The sequence below is a fragment of the Rhinoderma darwinii genome, chromosome 3 (assembly GCF_050947455.1).
Source record: "Rhinoderma darwinii isolate aRhiDar2 chromosome 3, aRhiDar2.hap1, whole genome shotgun sequence".
NCBI lineage: Eukaryota > Metazoa > Chordata > Amphibia > Anura > Rhinodermatidae > Rhinoderma > Rhinoderma darwinii.
In genome coordinates this window covers 72,112,898-72,131,230 of record NC_134689.1, presented here as the reverse complement: position 1 = coordinate 72,131,230, position 18,333 = coordinate 72,112,898, and the positions used below count along the sequence as shown (strand labels likewise).

Below are 18,333 nucleotides of genomic sequence, written 5' to 3'. Positions count from 1 at the left end.
TAGCAATTCTGCCAACGTTTTTTGTGTTCACCTTGCAGTTCAAATGACATGTTACCTTTATTGTTTGGGTCATAACGGTCATTCATATTTTTTATTAACATTTTTTACTTATTTTTTCAGTCCCACTAGGGGACTTCACTATGCGATCGTTTGGTGATATAATGCTTTGGTATACTTAGTATACAAGAGCATTATTGCCTGTCAGTGTAAAACTGACAGGCAATCTTTTAGGCCATGCCTCTGGCCTAATAGGCATAAAGCCAGGGCAGGCCTGGGGCCTTTGTAAGGCACCCAGCTGCCATGGCACCCCATCAGAGGTCCGGAATCACCTTTGCGGGCCATTGATGGGTGTCAGAGGGAGCTCCCTCTGTAAATGACTTAAATTCCATGGTCACTATTGACCGCAGCATCTAAGGGGTTAAACGGCCACGATCGAAGTAAACTTAGATCTATACCAGACATCCGAACACCTGCTCCAGCCTGCAAGGGACACCCGTGCAGGGCTTAGACTAGGCTGCCATGAAAAGGCGGCGGCCTAGCCTAAGGCCCCTTCGTAACCGCCCTGAAAAGGCATTATGGTGGTCACTAAGGGGTTAATGACATGGCCAATCTTAATTTTTTCATTTTTGTTTTTTCCTCTCCGCCTTCGAAAAGCCATAACTTTTTATTTTTTCGTCGACATAGCCGTATGAGGGCTTGTTTTTTGTGGGACAAGTTGTAGTTTTTTATACCACCATTTATTGCAAAAATTATTTGTGGGGTGAATTTTTGGGGGGTTTTCTTTTTATGGCATCCATCAGGCGGTAAAAACGATATGTTCACCTTATTCTGCAGGTTAATACGATTATAAAATTGTGCATTGTCACTTGTATTGACATTTATTACTTTTTCAATAAATATTTATATATATATATATATATATATATATATATATTTCTGTATCTCAGTGGGGGCTGGTTATGACCTTGAATTTTTTTTTTATAGTCTCCTTTGAAGCTCTGCCGGAGTAGAAATATGGCAGACCTGGGGGTCTTCATTCAGCCCCCAGGCTGCCATGACAACCATCGGCACCCCCCGATCATGTCGAGGGGGGGAGGCCATTGGCATGCTGGAGGGGGCCGCCCCCCTGATTCTAACAATTTAAATGCCGCAGTCGCAATTGACCGCGGCTTTTAAGATATTAAACAGGTGGAATCAAAGTGATTTTTGATTCCGCCCATTGCAATGAGGTGTCGCTGTATTACACAGTCGTCACTCGCTGAATATAGAGCGCACTCAGCCCGTGAGCCCGCTCCATACTTCCCCTTAACAGCTGTCACGTACATGTACGTGGCAAGTCGTTAAGGGGTTAAAGGATTCTGTTCTTCTCAGTTTGTGACAAGTGGCGATAACGGGCACGTAGATGAACAGAAGGCATCGCACAATCATCCCACACCACTTGATACGATTTTTGAGGTTTCATGTGGCTAAGAAACTTTGCTTTGAATCTGTCTTTTATGCCCCTTCGACATGCCACAGATTGGAGCTGGGTGTAGGTGCTTCAAAATGTGATCATTTGCAGAGGTTAGTGACACCTGCTACTTCCTCGATTTGCATAATATTACGGCTTTCCCTTCTTGGTGTTGCAATTTCAATGTTAAGAGCACTTGACATGTACCGTATATCCCTTGTAGTTATAATTCTGCATTTATACTGTCAAAGTGACAGAATGATTAATAGTATTAGACAACTGATATTCAAGTTATTGTAATGTATAGGAAGTATACACAACATTTGCATATTTCCCCAGTGTACTTCTCCAAGGTACTATAAATCTGGGTCTAGGCTAATATCTCTGAGGCAATTTAAGCAAATGGTTCCACAATTCATCTTTTCACTGAAGCATGTGCATATCTTAGTTATGGATAATATCTATGTGGTGCGCTCAGTGTGGTATTCCATCAAATGTCCTGTAACTAGGCCAAAAAAACTTGAGAAGGAAGCATCAGAATGGTACAGACAGATTTTCATTAATTCTCTAGTTATCTTTGTTTTGAAGGTAATATATGGAATAAGGCCCAACAGCATTAAAAAATACTAAATTGTAAAACTGCAGTAAATGGCTTATATAAAATTTATCAAAGAATAATGTAAAAAAAAGGTAGCATTTATATTTTCCATAGAAATTGCATTTGCCTGCTTGGGTCTATGACAAAGAGTTTAGCAGGTCCCTACTTTATAAGACCACTCTGTGTATTCAGAGTGGTTGTGGCCACTTACCCACAATAGATACAGTGAAGGAAATAAGTATTTGATCCCTTGCTGATTTTCTAAGTTTGCCCACTGTCAAAGACATGAACAGTCTAGAATTTTTAGGCTAGGTTAATTTTACCAGTGAGAGATAGATTATATTTTAAAAAAACAGAAAATCACATTGTCAAAATTATATATATTTATTTGCATTGTGCACAGAGAAATAAGTATTTGATCCCTTTGGCAAACAAGACTTAATACTTGGTGGCAAAACCCTTGTTGGCAAGCACAGCAGTCAGACGTTTTTTTGTAGTTGATAATGAGGTTTGCACACATGTTAGATGGAATTTTGGCCCACTCCTCTTTGCAGATCATCTGTAAATCATTAAGATTTCGAGGCTGTCGCTTGGCAATTCGGATCTTCAGCTCCCTCCATAAGTTTTCGATGGGATTAAGGTCTGGAGACTGGCTAGGCCACTCCATGACCTTAATGTGCTTCTTTTTGAGCCACTCCTTTGTTGCCTTGGCTGTATGTTTCGGGTCATTGTCGTGCTGGAAGACCCAGCCACGAGCCATTTTTAATGTCCTGGTGGAGGGAAGGAGTTTGTCACTCAGGATTTGACGGTACATGGCTCCATCCATTCTCCCATTGATGCGGTGAAGTAGTCCTGTGCCCTTAGCAGAGAAACACCCCCAAAACATAATGTTTCCACCTCCATGCTTGACAGTGGGGACGGTGTTCTTTGGGTCATAGGCAGCATTTATCTTCCTCCAAACACGGCGAGTTGAGTTAATGCCAAAGAGCTCAATTTTAGTCTCATCTAACCACAGTACATTCTCCCAATCACTCTCAGAATCATCCAGATGTTAATTTGCAACCCTCAGACAGGCCTGTACATGTGCCTTCTTGAGCAGGGGGACCTTGTGGGCACTGCAGGATTTTAATCCATTACGGCGTAATGTGTTACCAATGGTTTTCTTGGTGACTGTGGTCCCGGCTGCCTTGAGATCATTAACAAGTTCCCCCCGTGTAGTTTTCGGCTGAGCTCTCACATTCCTCAGGATCAAGGATACCCCACGAGGTGAGATTTTGCATGAAGCCCCAGATCGATGTCGATTGACAGTCATTTTGTATGTCTTCCATTTTCTTACTATTGCACCAACAGTTGTCTCCTTCTCACCCAGCGTCTTACTTATGGTTTTGTAGCCCATTCCAGCCTTGTGCAGGTCTATGATCTTGTCCCTGACATCCTTAGAAAGCTCTTTGGTCTTGTCCATGTTGTAGAGGTTAGAGTCAGACTGATTAATTGAGTCTGTGGACAGGAGTCTTTTATACAGGTGACCATTTAAGACAGCTGTCTTTAATGCAGGCACCAAGTTGATTTGGAGCGTGTAACTGGTTTGGAGGAGGCTGAACTCTCAATGGTTGGTAGGGGATCAAATACTTATTTCTCTGGGCACAATGCAAATAAATATATATAATTTTGACAATGTGATTTTCTTTTTTTTTTTTTTATATAATCTATCTCTCACTGGTAAAATTAACCTAGCCTAAAAATTCTAGACTGTTCATGACTTTAACAGTGGGCAAACTTACAAAATCAGCAAGGGATCAAATACTTATTTCCTTCACTGTATAGAGGGCTTTGAAAATGCTGGAAATTCATGGGCCCATGGCTCTTGCCCTAATGTTTAGTGAGATATTGGAGGGCCATGGGATTGTATTTTATTTTGGTTATTTACTGTAAAAAAAAAAAAGTACTTTCTGAAGCTAGTTCAAACAGAATCTGCTGCTGTGGGATGAACTGTGTCTACTGCCATGTGCCTGCCAATGCCTGGTGACACCTCTACCAGAGCTACTCAACTCTCTTACGGCATGTAAGTGTGTACATGAATTTTTCTTCAGTCTGGCTGTATAATTCCTGTTTTTTTTAAAGGCTAAATCAGATATCTGTGTATTATTCACATGAAACCCTTCTTCGGTCGGCCATGATCCAAATGTATTTGAAAGGCATATAAGATGAGAACCATCCCATACGAGCGTTAGAAAACCAGTATATATAATTAGACCAGTTTCACCCCACATATAATTAAACCAGCAGCATATACTTACACGTGTGATTGTATCAACATGCCCTGACAACATGATTAGAAATGTCATCCAGAAATATATTGATTGGGTGACTAATAAAATGTACCTGCCAAGCGATAAAATCTTTCAGTTTGTTTAGCTTCTCACAATCTTCAGGATGCGCCCGTATGTATTCTTCAGTAAAGAAAGCCTAAGATTGAAGAAAAAATATTTTCCATCAGCAGAAATCCCAGCAATAACATCAACAGTTCAATTCCATATCTCTTTCTGCGCCCAAATGATAAAGTGAGACAACGGGCAATAGTACTGTTAATGTGACATTTCAGATGGGTAGACAGAGGCAGAGTGAGGTTAACTGATAGGACCTGGCAAACATTGATTGCGTTTGACCAGCAATAAAGACGGCTGCATCACTTTGTTTTGAAGATCATGAATCTAACTCACTGTAAAGCATTTTCATGTACTGATTTGACAAAGAAAATTGTGACTAAACAAAAGTAACAAATATATAAAACCAACCAGCTAGGAGAAGACATAAAAAAAGGCTTCCTAGTTTACACCAGTGGATATGTTGCTTGTAGACAGATAAATGTGGGGTCCCTTTTTATTAAATTTCATCATTAGGTTGCAGAAATATCTAAATGCTCAGGCCATGTGTTGTTGATACAGACATTTTAGCATTGGAGACTATGCTATTTGACTGGATAAAAGAATAGGTCAGATCTTTAATTTGACAAACTGCTTTGTTGGAAAGGTAGTATCATATGACAGCCATGTCAATAGTCCCTGAACTCTTTACTACCTAAATTACTGCTAAAGTGTTTGTCAATGGAGATTGTGTACTTTGGCCTCACCCAATAGAAGGCATTACATTTGGTAATGTAAAATATATGTACAATTACATGGAAATATTATAATGACAGTAATATAATTTTACTATTAAATGTATATTTTAATTTTTATATTTTTCCTGTGGTGATATTTTATGCAAAAAGTCTTATTCTTGGACACAATGCCTAGATTTCCCTTAACTCATGCCCTGGGCATAATAAAAGAAGAGACCTTCATATTTCACTATTACCTGCAGCCCATATAATTGCTAAACATTTGTCATCAGCAGAACTGTAATATAAATATTTTATAAAGAAAATGCTAGATATAAAATAGATATTTTTAATGTTCTATTATACCATACTTGTCGATTTTCACTTCTCTAACAGCAATATTTAACTAATGTATATTTTATGAAGATATCATTGTCTATAATATATTTCATGAGGATTATTTTGGGGCAGAATCCTCATTTCAGACCAAATTTTGTACAGTATGTAGTTGGAAACAACATTCACAATTCTATCACTAAGACCAATCCTCAAACAACTGCTTTCATTTGTACAGTAGGAATATAAATTTTGGAGGTCAGAGCAAGTGATGGAACTACAGATGTAGCTGTCTTTATCTTGACTTTTAACACATTTAAATACTGGCAAGATCTTATCTTATCTTATTCACATGAGCGTAAAAAATAACGCACATATTATGTCCAGAAAATGTAGTTGGAATGGACATATATTCATTCCTTCAGAACTCCTTAAGAATGTCCGCATTACGACCGTTTGCTTGTGTTAGATCCATAATGGATCTGTTTTTTATGTCGGTACATATTCTTAGAAATCATCAGAATAACATCCTCTATTGTCCTAACCATAATACAGATATAATATGGATGAAAAATTGATGTGTTTTTTTTCGAATTGCATAACGGATGCGATTATTTTGATTCTCCATTGATTTCTATGGCCATTTCTCGGCCGCAAAATGGCATCCGCTGATGCATGCTACATTTTAGTTTTTTAATGCATATGCGTGTTTACCGAGTATGCGTGTGTCCGTGCATAAAATGTGAATAGAACCATTTATTATTATAGGGTCAGTGCACAGACAGTATTATGGCCGGATTAGACTAGAATACTAGATAAACACGTTTGTGCGAATTAGGCCTAAGACAAGTGGCGTAGTTATAGGGGTCACAACTCGACTGGGCCACTAAGCCTGGGGGCCCACAGGACGCACATTTGTTGACGCACATTTGTTGCCACACAGCATTGACTGCGCTGGTCCCGCTTCCAACTGAATGTGCACCCGCAGGACACACATTCAGTTGGGTGCAATTGTGGAGCCTTGCGTTATACTGTGTGGTGGCATTATACTGTGGGGGCATTTATGGGGTCTGTCGGGCAAGGCAGCTGGGCATAGGCTTGCGCAGGGGTCTGGTGGTGTTACATAGTTACATAGTACGGTTGAAAAAAGATACATGTCCATCAAGTTCAATCAAGCGTTGGGAAAAGGGAAGGTAAAAATTTCTACACATAGGAGCTAATATTTTTTTGTTCTAGGAAATGATCAAACTATTTTTTAACAGGTTCCCGACCGCTGGCCGTAAATATACGGCCAGCGGTCAGGGTCTCTAAAGTCCGGCGTATAGTATATATACGGCCGCACTTCAGAGACTGTGCACGCGGGATCGCGTGCACACAGCTCTATGCCCTGGCTGTTGCTAACAGCCATGGGCACTGGGCAGAATGTCAGGGGTCAATCTTTTGGCCCCTGAACATGTGATCGCTGTGACAACCAATCACAGCGATCACATGCATTTCTGCATAGAAAACAGTGTGCACGCGATCGCGTGCACACAGCCCTGTGCCCTCGCTGTTACCAACAGCTCTGGGCACTGGGCAGAGTATCAGGGACCAATCTGATGGTCCCTGAACATGTGGTCGCTGTGACAACCAATCACAGCGATCACATGCATTCCTGCTTATAAAACAGTGTGCACGCGGTCGCGTGCACACAGCCCTGTGCCCACGCTGTTACCAACAGCTCTGGGCACTGGGCAGAGTATCAGGGACCAATCTGATGGTCCCTGAACATGTGATCGCTGTGAAAACCTATCACAGCGACCACATTTGTTTTATTTTGACTTTTCTGGCAGTAAATCTCCTGCCTCTTTTCTTCTCCTCAAACATTGTTTCAGTTTGAGGAGAAGAAGAGACTCGGGAGAATTGCTGCCAGAAGAATACAGTTACAGTTACAAAAAAATACAGTTACACTCTAAAACATTCTCTGTATAGATAGATTTCTATCTATCTATACAATCTATCTATCCATCTATCTTTTTTTCTATCTATCTACCTTTCTTTCTTTTATTCTATTAGAATAGGCAGGTAGGGAGTATATAATTATATATATATCCACATATATATAATATATATAGCAATAGCGGTTTATTTTTTTGTTAGCGGTAGTGTAGATATATATAGCAGTTAGTTTGTGTGTTTTATAAAAAAAAAAAAAATAATAATTTGTTTAGTTAGTGTTAGTGTTAGTTACGTTATGGCGAGGAAGTTGTTTAGCGCCGAGGAGGCATACGCCATGCTGTGGTCTGAGTCGGAGACCGCATCAGAGATGGCGTCCGAGATGGAACCTGTTTTAGGTAGTGACGATGACAGCGTCACTTCAGGTTCATCTTCAGGGGACGTTGTCCCTGATGCAGTCGAAACTGCAGAACATGAAAGCGCAGGGCCAAGTAGCGCTGTAGCACGGGACAGCCTGGTCCCTCCAGTCCAGGCTCTTGTATGGGCACCTGCCCCATCTTTTGGGCCTAGAATCCACGGATTTACTGCCACTCCTGGCATAACCGTGGACAATACAAATTTTGTCCAAATGGATTACTTCCATTTATTTATAACGGACGACATCCTAAATCAGATTGTCCACGAAACAAATTTATATGCCACGCAATATATAAGGCAGAAACCTTCATCCACCCATGCCAGAGATTGGACGCCCACCAATTTGCAGGAATTAAAAAAATTTTTGGGGCTCACCCTAAATATGGGTATTGTCAAAAAGCCCTCCATTAGGTCTTACTGGTCAACAAGACCCGCCCAAGCCACCCCAGTATATTCTGCAGTAATGCCCAGGTCTCGTTATGAGACAATAATGAGTTCCTCCACTTCAATGACAACGCACAGGCCCCCCCAAGTACCGATGCAAACCGGGATCGGTTGTTCAAAATAAGACCGCTAATAAATTCCCTGAATAATTTATTTCTGCAACTCTACACCCCTGAGCAGAATGTAAGTGTGGACGAATCCCTCCTCAACTTTCATGGCAGACTTAGCTTTCGCCAATATCTACCTTCCAAAAGGGCAATATATGGCGTTAAGCTCTACAAATTGTGTGAAAGCGGGTCAGGATATACCACCGCCTTCAGGATTTATGAAGGGCGGGACCGCACAATAAATGTTCCTGGATGCCCCCCTGATCTTTCCACCAGCAGTAAGATCGTGTGGGAGATAATGCAGCCTCTACTTCACAAGGGGTACCACCTGTACTGTGATAATTTTTATTCGAGTGTGCCCCTGTTTAGGCATTTGCATGCTGCAAGGACTGGGGCATGTGGTACCATGCGCAAAAACCGAATTGGTTTTCCACAGCAATTAGTGGGGAAGCGCATGGTAAAGGGGGACTCCTGTGCTTATGCATCTGAAGAATTGCTGGCGGTCAAGTTCAGGGATCGCAAAGACGTGTATGTGCTAAGCACGATTCATACCGCAGGAACAGTGGCAGTGAGGGAAAGAGGGGCAACATCGGACAAGCACAAACCAGTGAGCGTGTCCGAATATAACAAGTACATGGGGGGGGGTGGATTTAAGCGACCAGGTTTTACAGCCCTATTTAGTAAAACGCAAAACTAAAACCTGGTACAAAAAGGTGGCCATTTATTTGTTACAGGTGGCAATCCACAATTCATTTGTGCTCTACAAAAAAATCAGAGGCAGAGATACATACCTGGATTTCCAGGAAAAAATTATTGAAGGCCTCATTTTTGATGTTCAGGACACCCGAGAATGCCCCCAGTCTGAGGATGTCACGCGACTGACTGAAAGACACTTCATCAGTCGGATTCCCCCAACAGCAACCAGAAGCAACCCTCAGAAAAAGTGCCGCGTCTGCAGAAAAGACGGGCACCGCAAAGATTCCCGATATTTCTGTCCCTCATGTCCCTCGCAACCAGGCCTGTGCATTGAGCCATGTTTTAAAAAATACCACACTGTTCTGAATTATTAGATTTTAGTTAATTTGTTGAAAATATATTTGCCCTACATTACGTTTTTATTTTTCCCATGATTTTACTCCAAGGGTGAGGGAGGGAATGGGTGGGGGGTGGATGTCATGTTTGCATATTCTCTAAAGTTCATCTGCTGGAGAGTCCATTTGCATTAACCTGCAATTTCTTATTTTAGAAAACCCCAAAAAATAAATTCCCATTATACCCCTAGATGAATATTTTGGGATTTCTGCTTCAAGAGCAGATATTTTGGAAGTGTTATAGAAACTCTGTTGAGTTTTGTAAAACCAGCTTTGAAAAAAAGCGATATGTGAAATAATCTTCTTCTATCCTCCGCCCTCCTACATCTCTATGTGATAAATAAGGCCACATATTTGGTATCCCCGTGCACGGGAGAAGTGGCAGAATGTGAACGGAGATTAATTTTGACCGTGGTCTATACCGTGTGTGAAAAATGCTGGTATAAACTGACGCATTTGCTAAAAAATTGCTAATTTTATTTTGATCCATCTTATTCAAGAAACTTTCAGAAGAAAACTGGACTGTCTAAAAATATGATAAACCCCTTGAAGAAAACCTTGTGGGGTCTACTTGTGTGAATGAAGTCATTTATGGGGTGTTTCTAATGTTTCAGCAGCATTAGGCCCACCAGAAAACAGTATGCGGCTATAAAATCAAATGCAAAATTCCTGGACCGAAAAGGCCAAAAAGCCTCCTTTTATGCCAAGCCCTGGCACATGCCCGCACAGTGAATAAGGCACACATATTTGGTATCCCCATGCACGGGAGAAGTGGAAGAACGTGAAAGGAGATGAATTTTGGCCGTGGTCTATACCGTGTGTGAAAAATACTAGCCTAAACTGACGCATTTGCTAAAAAAGTGCTGATTTTATTTTGTTCCATCTTATTCAAGAAACTTTCAGAAGAAAACTGGACTGTCTAAAAATATGATAAACCCCTTGAAGAAAACCTTGTGGGGTCTACTTGTGTGAATGAAGTCATTTATGGGGTGTTTCTAATGTTTCAGCAGCATTAGGCCCACCAGAAAACAGTATGCGGCTATAAAATCAAATGCAAAATTCCTGGACCGAAAAGGCCAAAAAGCCTCCTTTTATGCCAAGCCCTGGCACATGCCCGCACAGTGAATAAGGCACACATATTTGGTATCCCCATGCACGGGAGAAGTGGAAGAACGTGAAAGGAGATGAATTTTGGCCGTGGTCTATACCGTGTGTGAAAAATAATAGCCTAAACTGACGCATTTGCTAAAAAAGTGCTGATTTTATTTTGTTCCATCTTATTCAAGAAACTTTCAGAAGAAAACTGGACTGTCTAAAAATATGATAAACCCCTTGAAGAAAACCTTGTGGGGTCTACTTGTGTGAATGAAGTCATTTATGGGGTGTTTCTAATGTTTCAGCAGCATTAGGCCCCCCAGAAAAGAGTATGCGGCTCTAAAATCAAATGCAAAATTCCTGGACCGAAAAGGCCAAAAAGCCTCCTTTTATGCCAAGCCCTGTCACATGCCCGCACAGTGAATAAGGCACACATATTTGGTATCCCCATGCACGGGAGAAGTGGAAGAACGTGAAAGGAGATGAATTTTGGCCGTGGTCTATACCGTGTGTGAAAAATACTAGCCTAAACTGACGCATTTGCTAAAAAAGTGCTGATTTTATTTTGTTCCATCTTATTCAAGAAACTTTCAGAAGAAAACTGGACTGTCTAAAAATATGATAAACCCCTTGAAGAAAACCTTGTGGGGTCTACTTGTGTGAATGAAGTCATTTATGGGGTGTTTCTAATGTTTCAGCAGCATTAGGCCCCCCAGAATACAGTATGCGGCTCTAAAATCAAATGCAAAATTCCTGGACCGAAAAGGCCAAAAAGCCTCCTTTTATGCCAAGCCCTGGCACATGCCCGCACAGTGAATAAGGCACACATATTTGGTATCCCCATGCACGGGAGAAGTGGAAGAACGTGAAAGGAGATGAATTTTGGCCGTGGTCTATACCGTGTGTGAAAAATACTAGCCTAAACTGACGCATTTGCTAAAAAAGTGCTGATTTTATTTTGTTCCATCTTATTCAAGAAACTTTCAGAAGAAAACTGGACTGTCTAAAAATATGATAAACCCCTTGAAGAAAACCTTGTGGGGTCTACTTGTGTGAATGAAGTCATTTATGGGGTGTTTCTAATGTTTCAGCAGCATTAGGCCCCCCAGAAAACAGTATGCGGCTCTAAAATCAAATGCAAAATTCCTGGACCGAAAAGGCCAAAAAGCCTCCTTTTATGCCAAGCCCTGGCACATGCCCGCACAGTGAATAAGGCACACATATTTGGTATCCCCATGCACGGGAGAAGTGGAAGAATGTGAAAGGAGATGAATTTTGGCCGTGGTCTATACCGTGTGTGAAAAATACTAGCCTAAACTGACGCATTTGCTAAAAAAGTGCTGATTTTATTTTGTTCCATCTTATTCAAGAAACTTTCAGAAGAAAACTGGACTGTCTAAAAATATGATAAACCCCTTGAACAAAACCTTGTGGGGTCTACTTGTGTGAATGAAGTCATTTATGGGGTGTTTCTAATGTTTCAGCAGCATTAGGCCCCCCAGAAAACAGTATGCGGCTCTAAAATCAAATGCAAAATTCCTCGACCGAAAAGGCCAAAAAGCCTCCTTTTATGCCAAGCCCTGGCACATGCCCGCACAGCAAATAAGGCACACATATTTGGTATCCCCATGCACGGGAGAAGTGGAAGAATGTGAAAGGAGATGAATTTTGTCCGTGGACTATACCGTGTGTGAAAAATGCTAGCCTAAACTGACGCATTTGCTAAATTCTTGCATTTTTTTCCAATTTTGCCCACTTTAGAGAAAAAAATAAAAATGATATATACTGACAAATGGCACTAAAACAAAGCCCTATCTGTCCTTTAAAAAGAGTGTAAAATTCAAAGATGAACTTTATTCACCTGCAGCGTTATAGTCATCTAAAGAAGCGCATAGCAAAATTGTGAAATTTGCTCTCGTCATTTAGCTGTAAAACAGCCTAGTCCTTAACCGGTTAAAGCCATCTACTGTCCCTGCTTTGACCAGCTCCTGCGGTGACTATTCCACAGATTCACAGTTCTCACAGTAAAGAAGGCTTGTCGCCTCTGCAGGTTGAACCTTTTTATCTCCAGACTGAGGGACTGCCCCCTTGTTTTTTGAGGGTATTTTACATGGAACAGGATTTCACCATATTTTTTGTATGTGCCATTCATATATTTATATAAGTTAATCATGTCCCCCCTTAGTCGTCTTTTTTTCAAGGCTAAATATCTTTAATTCTTTTAATCTTTCCTCATAACTTAGATTCTCCATGCCCTTTATTAGCTTCGTAGCTCTTCTTTGTATTTTTTCTAACTCCAGGGCATCCTTTCTATGAACTGGAGCCCACAACTGAACTGTATATTCTAGATGAGGCCTCACTAATGCTTTGTAAAGTGGTAATATTATATCCCTGTCCCGTGAGTCCATGCCTCTTTTAATACACGACAATATCTTGCTGGCCTTTGAAGCAGCTGATTGACATTGCATGCTGTTATTTAGTTTATGATTTACAAGTACACCCAGATCCTTCTCAACAAGTGACTCCCTCAGTGTAGCTCCCCGTAGGACATATGATGCATGCAGGTTGTTGGTACCCAGATGCATAGTTCTAAATTTATCTACATATTCATCTTCATTTGCCAACAGGACGCCCAAACACTTAGTTTGTTTAAATCCGCTTGCAATTCACATACATCTTCCATAGACTGAATTATATTACATAGCTCGGTGTCATCTGCAAAAATAGAAATAGTGCTATTAATCCCATCCTCTATATCATTAATAAATAAGATGAATAATAGTGGTCCCTGCACTGAACTCTGGGGTACACCACTTATAACCGGGGACCATTCAGAGTAGGAATCATTGACCACAACACTCTGGATACGGTCCTTGAGCCAATTCTCAATCCAATTACAAACTATAATTTCTAAACCTATAGTCCTTAATTTACCCATTAGAAGGCTATGAGGGACAGTGTCAAATGCCTTTGCAAAGTCCAAAAACACTACATCCATAGCGGCCCCTCTGTCTAGGCTTCTGCTCACCTCTTCATAAAAACAAAAAAGGTTGGTTTGACAAATTCTGTCCTTAGTAAAACCGTGCTGGCTGTCACTTATAATACTATTTTTTGTCACATAATCCTGTATACAGTCCCTCAATAGCCCCTCAAACATTTTCCCCACGAAGGATGTTAAGATTACTGGTCTATAATTACCCGGGGAAGACCTAGAGCCCTTTTTGAAAATAGGCACCACATTTGCGCTGCGCCAGTCCCTTGGCACTATACCAGTCACTAGAGAATCTCTGAATATTATGAAGAGGGGGACAGAAATAACTGAACTAAGCTCTTTAAGAACTCTAGGGTGTAACCCATCTGGTCCCAGGTCCTTGTGTACATTTATTTTATTTTATTTAACTTGGACCATATCTACATTCATCCAATTCAGTATATCAACTGATATATTAACAGCACTGGCACCAGCTACATCAGCTGCTCTTTCTTCTGTTGTACATACAGAACTGAAGAACCCGTTTAGTAACTCTGCCTTTTCTTGATCCCCTGTGACCAACTCCCCATTACCACTATCTAAGGGTCCTACATGTTCAGACCTTGGCTTTTTTGCATTTATATACTTGAAGATTTTTTTGGGGATTTGTTTTACTATCCTTGGCCACCTGACATTCATTTTGTATTTTTGCTAATTTTATTAAATTTTTACAGATTTTATTATGCTCTTTATCATTTAGAAAGGCTACAGATGTACCCTCAGATTTGTATTTTTCAAATGCCCTTTTTCTGTCATGTATTGCCCTTTTTACAGAAGGTGTAAGCCATGTGGGGTTTCATTTTAGTTGTTTATACTTGTTACCTATAGGAATAAAATTTGCACTATAATTACCCATAGTAGATTTCAAAATCTTCCATTTATCATTTGTACCATTATTTGACATTAGTTATTCCCAATCTATATCCTGAAATGCAGCCTTCATCCTGGGGAAATTGGCCTTCTTAAAATTAAGTGTTTTTTCCCTCCCAGGCTGTGTTTGTTTTTTACAGTATAGGTAAAATATAACTATATTGTTGTGATCACTGTTACCGAGGTTTTCACGAACATTGACATTCCCAACAAGCTCTGCATTATTAGAAATGACCAGATACAACAGAGCTTCACCTCTTGTCGGGTCTTCGACAAACTGGCCCATAACATTTTCCTGAAACAGGCTGAGGAAAAGTCTCCCCTTTGCAGTTGAAGCCGAACCATGACACCAATTAATATCCCGGCAATTCAAATCTCCCCTTATCACTACAGTACTAGCCTGTGCAGCCCACTCCATCTGTTTATATAGCTCATCTTCCATCTCCTCAGTTATATTGGGGGGGTCTGTAGGTTTGTATAAACGGAGACCCCTATTAGACCGTTTCAGTGCCCGGTTTTCCCAAGCATACACCCCCGAGAAGTGTATTTCTATTGATGAGTCCTTGGTACATTTTAAAGGGAGGGTTCAATTCCGCGAGTACCTGCCGGGTAAGAGGGCAAGGTATGGCGTGAAGATGTATAAGCTGTGCGAGAGTGCATCAGGGTATACCTACAGGTTTAGGATATATGAAGCGAAGGACACCAGTATTCAGCCCCCAGAATGCCCCCCCTTACTGGGAGTTAATGCAAAAATTGTGTGGGATTTGGTGCACCCACTGCTGGACTAGGGTTACCACCTCTACCTGGATAATTTTTATACCAGCGTCCCACTCTTCAACTGCCTCGCTTCCAGAAGTCATGCGGCACTGCTAGAAGAAATCTGAGAGGCCTCCCTAAGACTCTGTTTGGGCAAACAAGAAGGGGTGAGAGCAGGGCACAATCCAGCAGCAACATATTGTGTGTCAAGTACAAGGACAAGAGAGATGTCCCACCAGTACCCATGTACCAGGACGAGGTACCAGTACAGAGACCCCCAAACCAGACTGCATCCTGGACTACAATAGGTACATGGGAGGGGTGGACTTGTCAGATCAAGTCCTGAAGCCCTACAGCGCCATGCGGTGTGGTATAAGAAGCTGGCCGTGCACATCATACAGATGGCTTTGTACAATGTGTACGTGCTACGTCGATGTGCAGGCCAGAGGGGAACTTTCCTGGAATTTCAAGAGGTGATTATCAAGAACCTAATCTTTAGGGATCAAGAAGGGGGGGGGGCACCCAGTACTTCTGGAAGCGAAGCCACACGCATTGTACCAGGGCAAGACTTTCCAGGAGAAGTTCCCCAAACTGGCAAGAAGGGAAAAAGTCAAAAGAGGTGCAAAGTCTGCTATAAGAGGGGGATAAGGGAGGACACAATATATCAATGTGACACGTGTCCCGAAAAACCAGAGCTCTGTATGAAAGAGTGTTTTAAAATTTATCATACATCCCTTGGTTTATAATTTACCCCAATTTTACTTACCCTGATGTACTCCGCACAGCTTATCCCCCCTCGTCTTTCCCCTCTGGGCCCTGCTGTGTGCCCAGGCAGCTGATAACATCCACATGTAGGGTATTGCCGTACCCAGGAGAACCCACATTACAGTTTATGGGGTGTATGTCTCCGGTCAAAATGCTCACTACACCTCTAGATGAATGCCTTAAGGGTGTAGTTTTTAAAACGGGGTCACTTATTGCGGGTTTCAACTGTACTGGTACCTCAGGGGCTTCTGCATACATGACTTCGCACCAGAAAATCCCCAGTAGGCCAAATGGTGGTCCTTTCCTTCTGAGCCCTCCCATGGGCCCAAACCGCAGTTTATCACCACAAATGGGGTATTGCGGCACTCAGAACAAATTGCGCAACAGAATGGGGTATTTTGTTTCTTGTGAAAATAAGAATTTTTGAGCTAAAACTACATATTATTGGAAAAACGTTTTTTTTTTTTAAATTCCCAGCCCAATTCAAATAAGTTCTGTGAAGAAATTATGGGGTATAAATGGTCACATTACCCATACATGAATTCCTTGAGGGGTGTAGTTTACAAAATGGGGTCACTTCTGGTGGGTTTCCATTGCTTTGATACCTCTGGGGCTCTGCAAATGCGACATGGCATCCGAAAACCAAACCAGCAAAATCTGCACTCCAAAGAACACATAGCACTCCTTCCCTTCTGAGGCCTCCCATGGGCCCAAACGGCAGTTTATCGCCACAAATGGGGTATTGCTGCACTCAGGAGAAATTGGGCAACAAAATTGGGTATTTTGTTCCCTGTGAAAATAAGAAATTTTAATAAAAAATGACATCTTATTGGAAAAAATTAATTTTTTTTCATTTCACAGCCCAATTCAAATAGGTGCTGTGAAAAAACTGTGCGGTCAAAATGGTAACAACAACCATAAATGAATTCCTTGAGGGGTGTAGTTTCCAAAATAGCATGCTGCCTAAAATATATTCTAATAAAAAAAGAGGACTCAAAATGCACTAGGTCCTTCCTTGCTTCTAGGGCTTGTGTTTTATTCCACGAACGCAGTAGAGCCACATGTGGGACATTTCTAAAAACTGCAGAATCTGGACAATACATATTTAGTAGTATTTCTCTGGTAAAACCTTCTATGTTACAGAAAAAAAAATGAATAAAATTGAAATTCAGCAAGAAAAATTAAATTTGCAAATTTCACCTCCACTTTGCTTTAATTCCTGTGAAATGCCAAAAGGGTTAAAAAACTTTCTAAATGCTGTTTTGAATACTTTGAGGGGTCTAGTTTTTAAAATGGGGTGTTTTATCAGGGTTTCTAATATATAGGCCCCTCAAAGCCACTTCAGAACTGAACAGGTACCTTAAAAAAAAGGCTTTTGAAATTTTCTTAAAAATATGAGAAATTGCTGGTTATGTTCTAAGCCTTGTAACGTCCAAGAAAAATAAAAGAATGTTCAAAAAACTATACCAATCTAAAGTAGACATATAGGAAATGTGAACTAGTAACTATTTTGGGTGGTATAACCGTCTGTTTTACAAGCAGATGCATTTAAATTCAGAAAAATTCTATTTTTTCAAAATTTTCTCTCAATTTTGCAATTTTTCACCAATAAACACTGAATATATCGACCAAATTTTACCACGAACATGAAGCCCAATGTGTCACGAGAAAACAATCTCAGAATTGCTTGGATAGGTTTAAGCATTCCGACGTTATTACCACATAAAGTGAAATATGTCAGATTTGGAAAAATGGGCTCTGAGCCTTAAGGCCCAAACTAGGCTGCGTCCTTAAGGGGTTAAATATGCGGGCCACATCTTTGAAGACTATGTACACCTTTGAAAACTATTTTTTTTTTTACTTTTTATTAAAAATTATTTTTACTTTTTCAGATACAGCTGCTTTGTATCCTGGCCACATAGCAGCTGCATCTTGCACTGAGACCTGAATCCGTCAGGTCAATGGGACTGACGGGTTCAGTGACAGTGGGTCCTGCATGTCTAACATGCAGGATCCACCTGTTATCGATCACATATAAGTTATGAACTTAGATGTGATCAATAACATCTCGATCCTGTGTGTCAGAGCCACGCAGGTCCCACTGTCACTGAACTCATAAGCCACGATGACCTGACGGACACAGGTTTCAATTGCTGTGCATACAGGATACAAAGCAGCTGTATCTGAAAAAGTAAAAATAATTTTCAATAAAAAGTAATTACAAAGTTGCACCAAACACACTTTTATTTTATTTTTGAAATATATTTTCAAAGGTGTACATAGTTTTTAAGGGGTTAAAACAATAACATTACTTAAAGAACAAAAATAACTCATTTTT

The 18,333-nt window shown here is 40.7% G+C and overlaps 1 protein-coding gene across 1 annotated transcript in view; it reads right to left on the bottom strand.

Annotated features, from left to right (window-relative positions):
- Positions 1–18,333, bottom strand: part of DOCK2 (dedicator of cytokinesis 2) — a 963,684-nt gene that overhangs the window by 82,160 nt on the left and 863,191 nt on the right. The window contains exon 46 of the mRNA XM_075859372.1: positions 4,431–4,514. Within this exon, the coding sequence (XP_075715487.1) occupies positions 4,431–4,514 (84 nt within the window). The remainder of the gene's footprint in view (positions 1–4,430; positions 4,515–18,333) is intronic.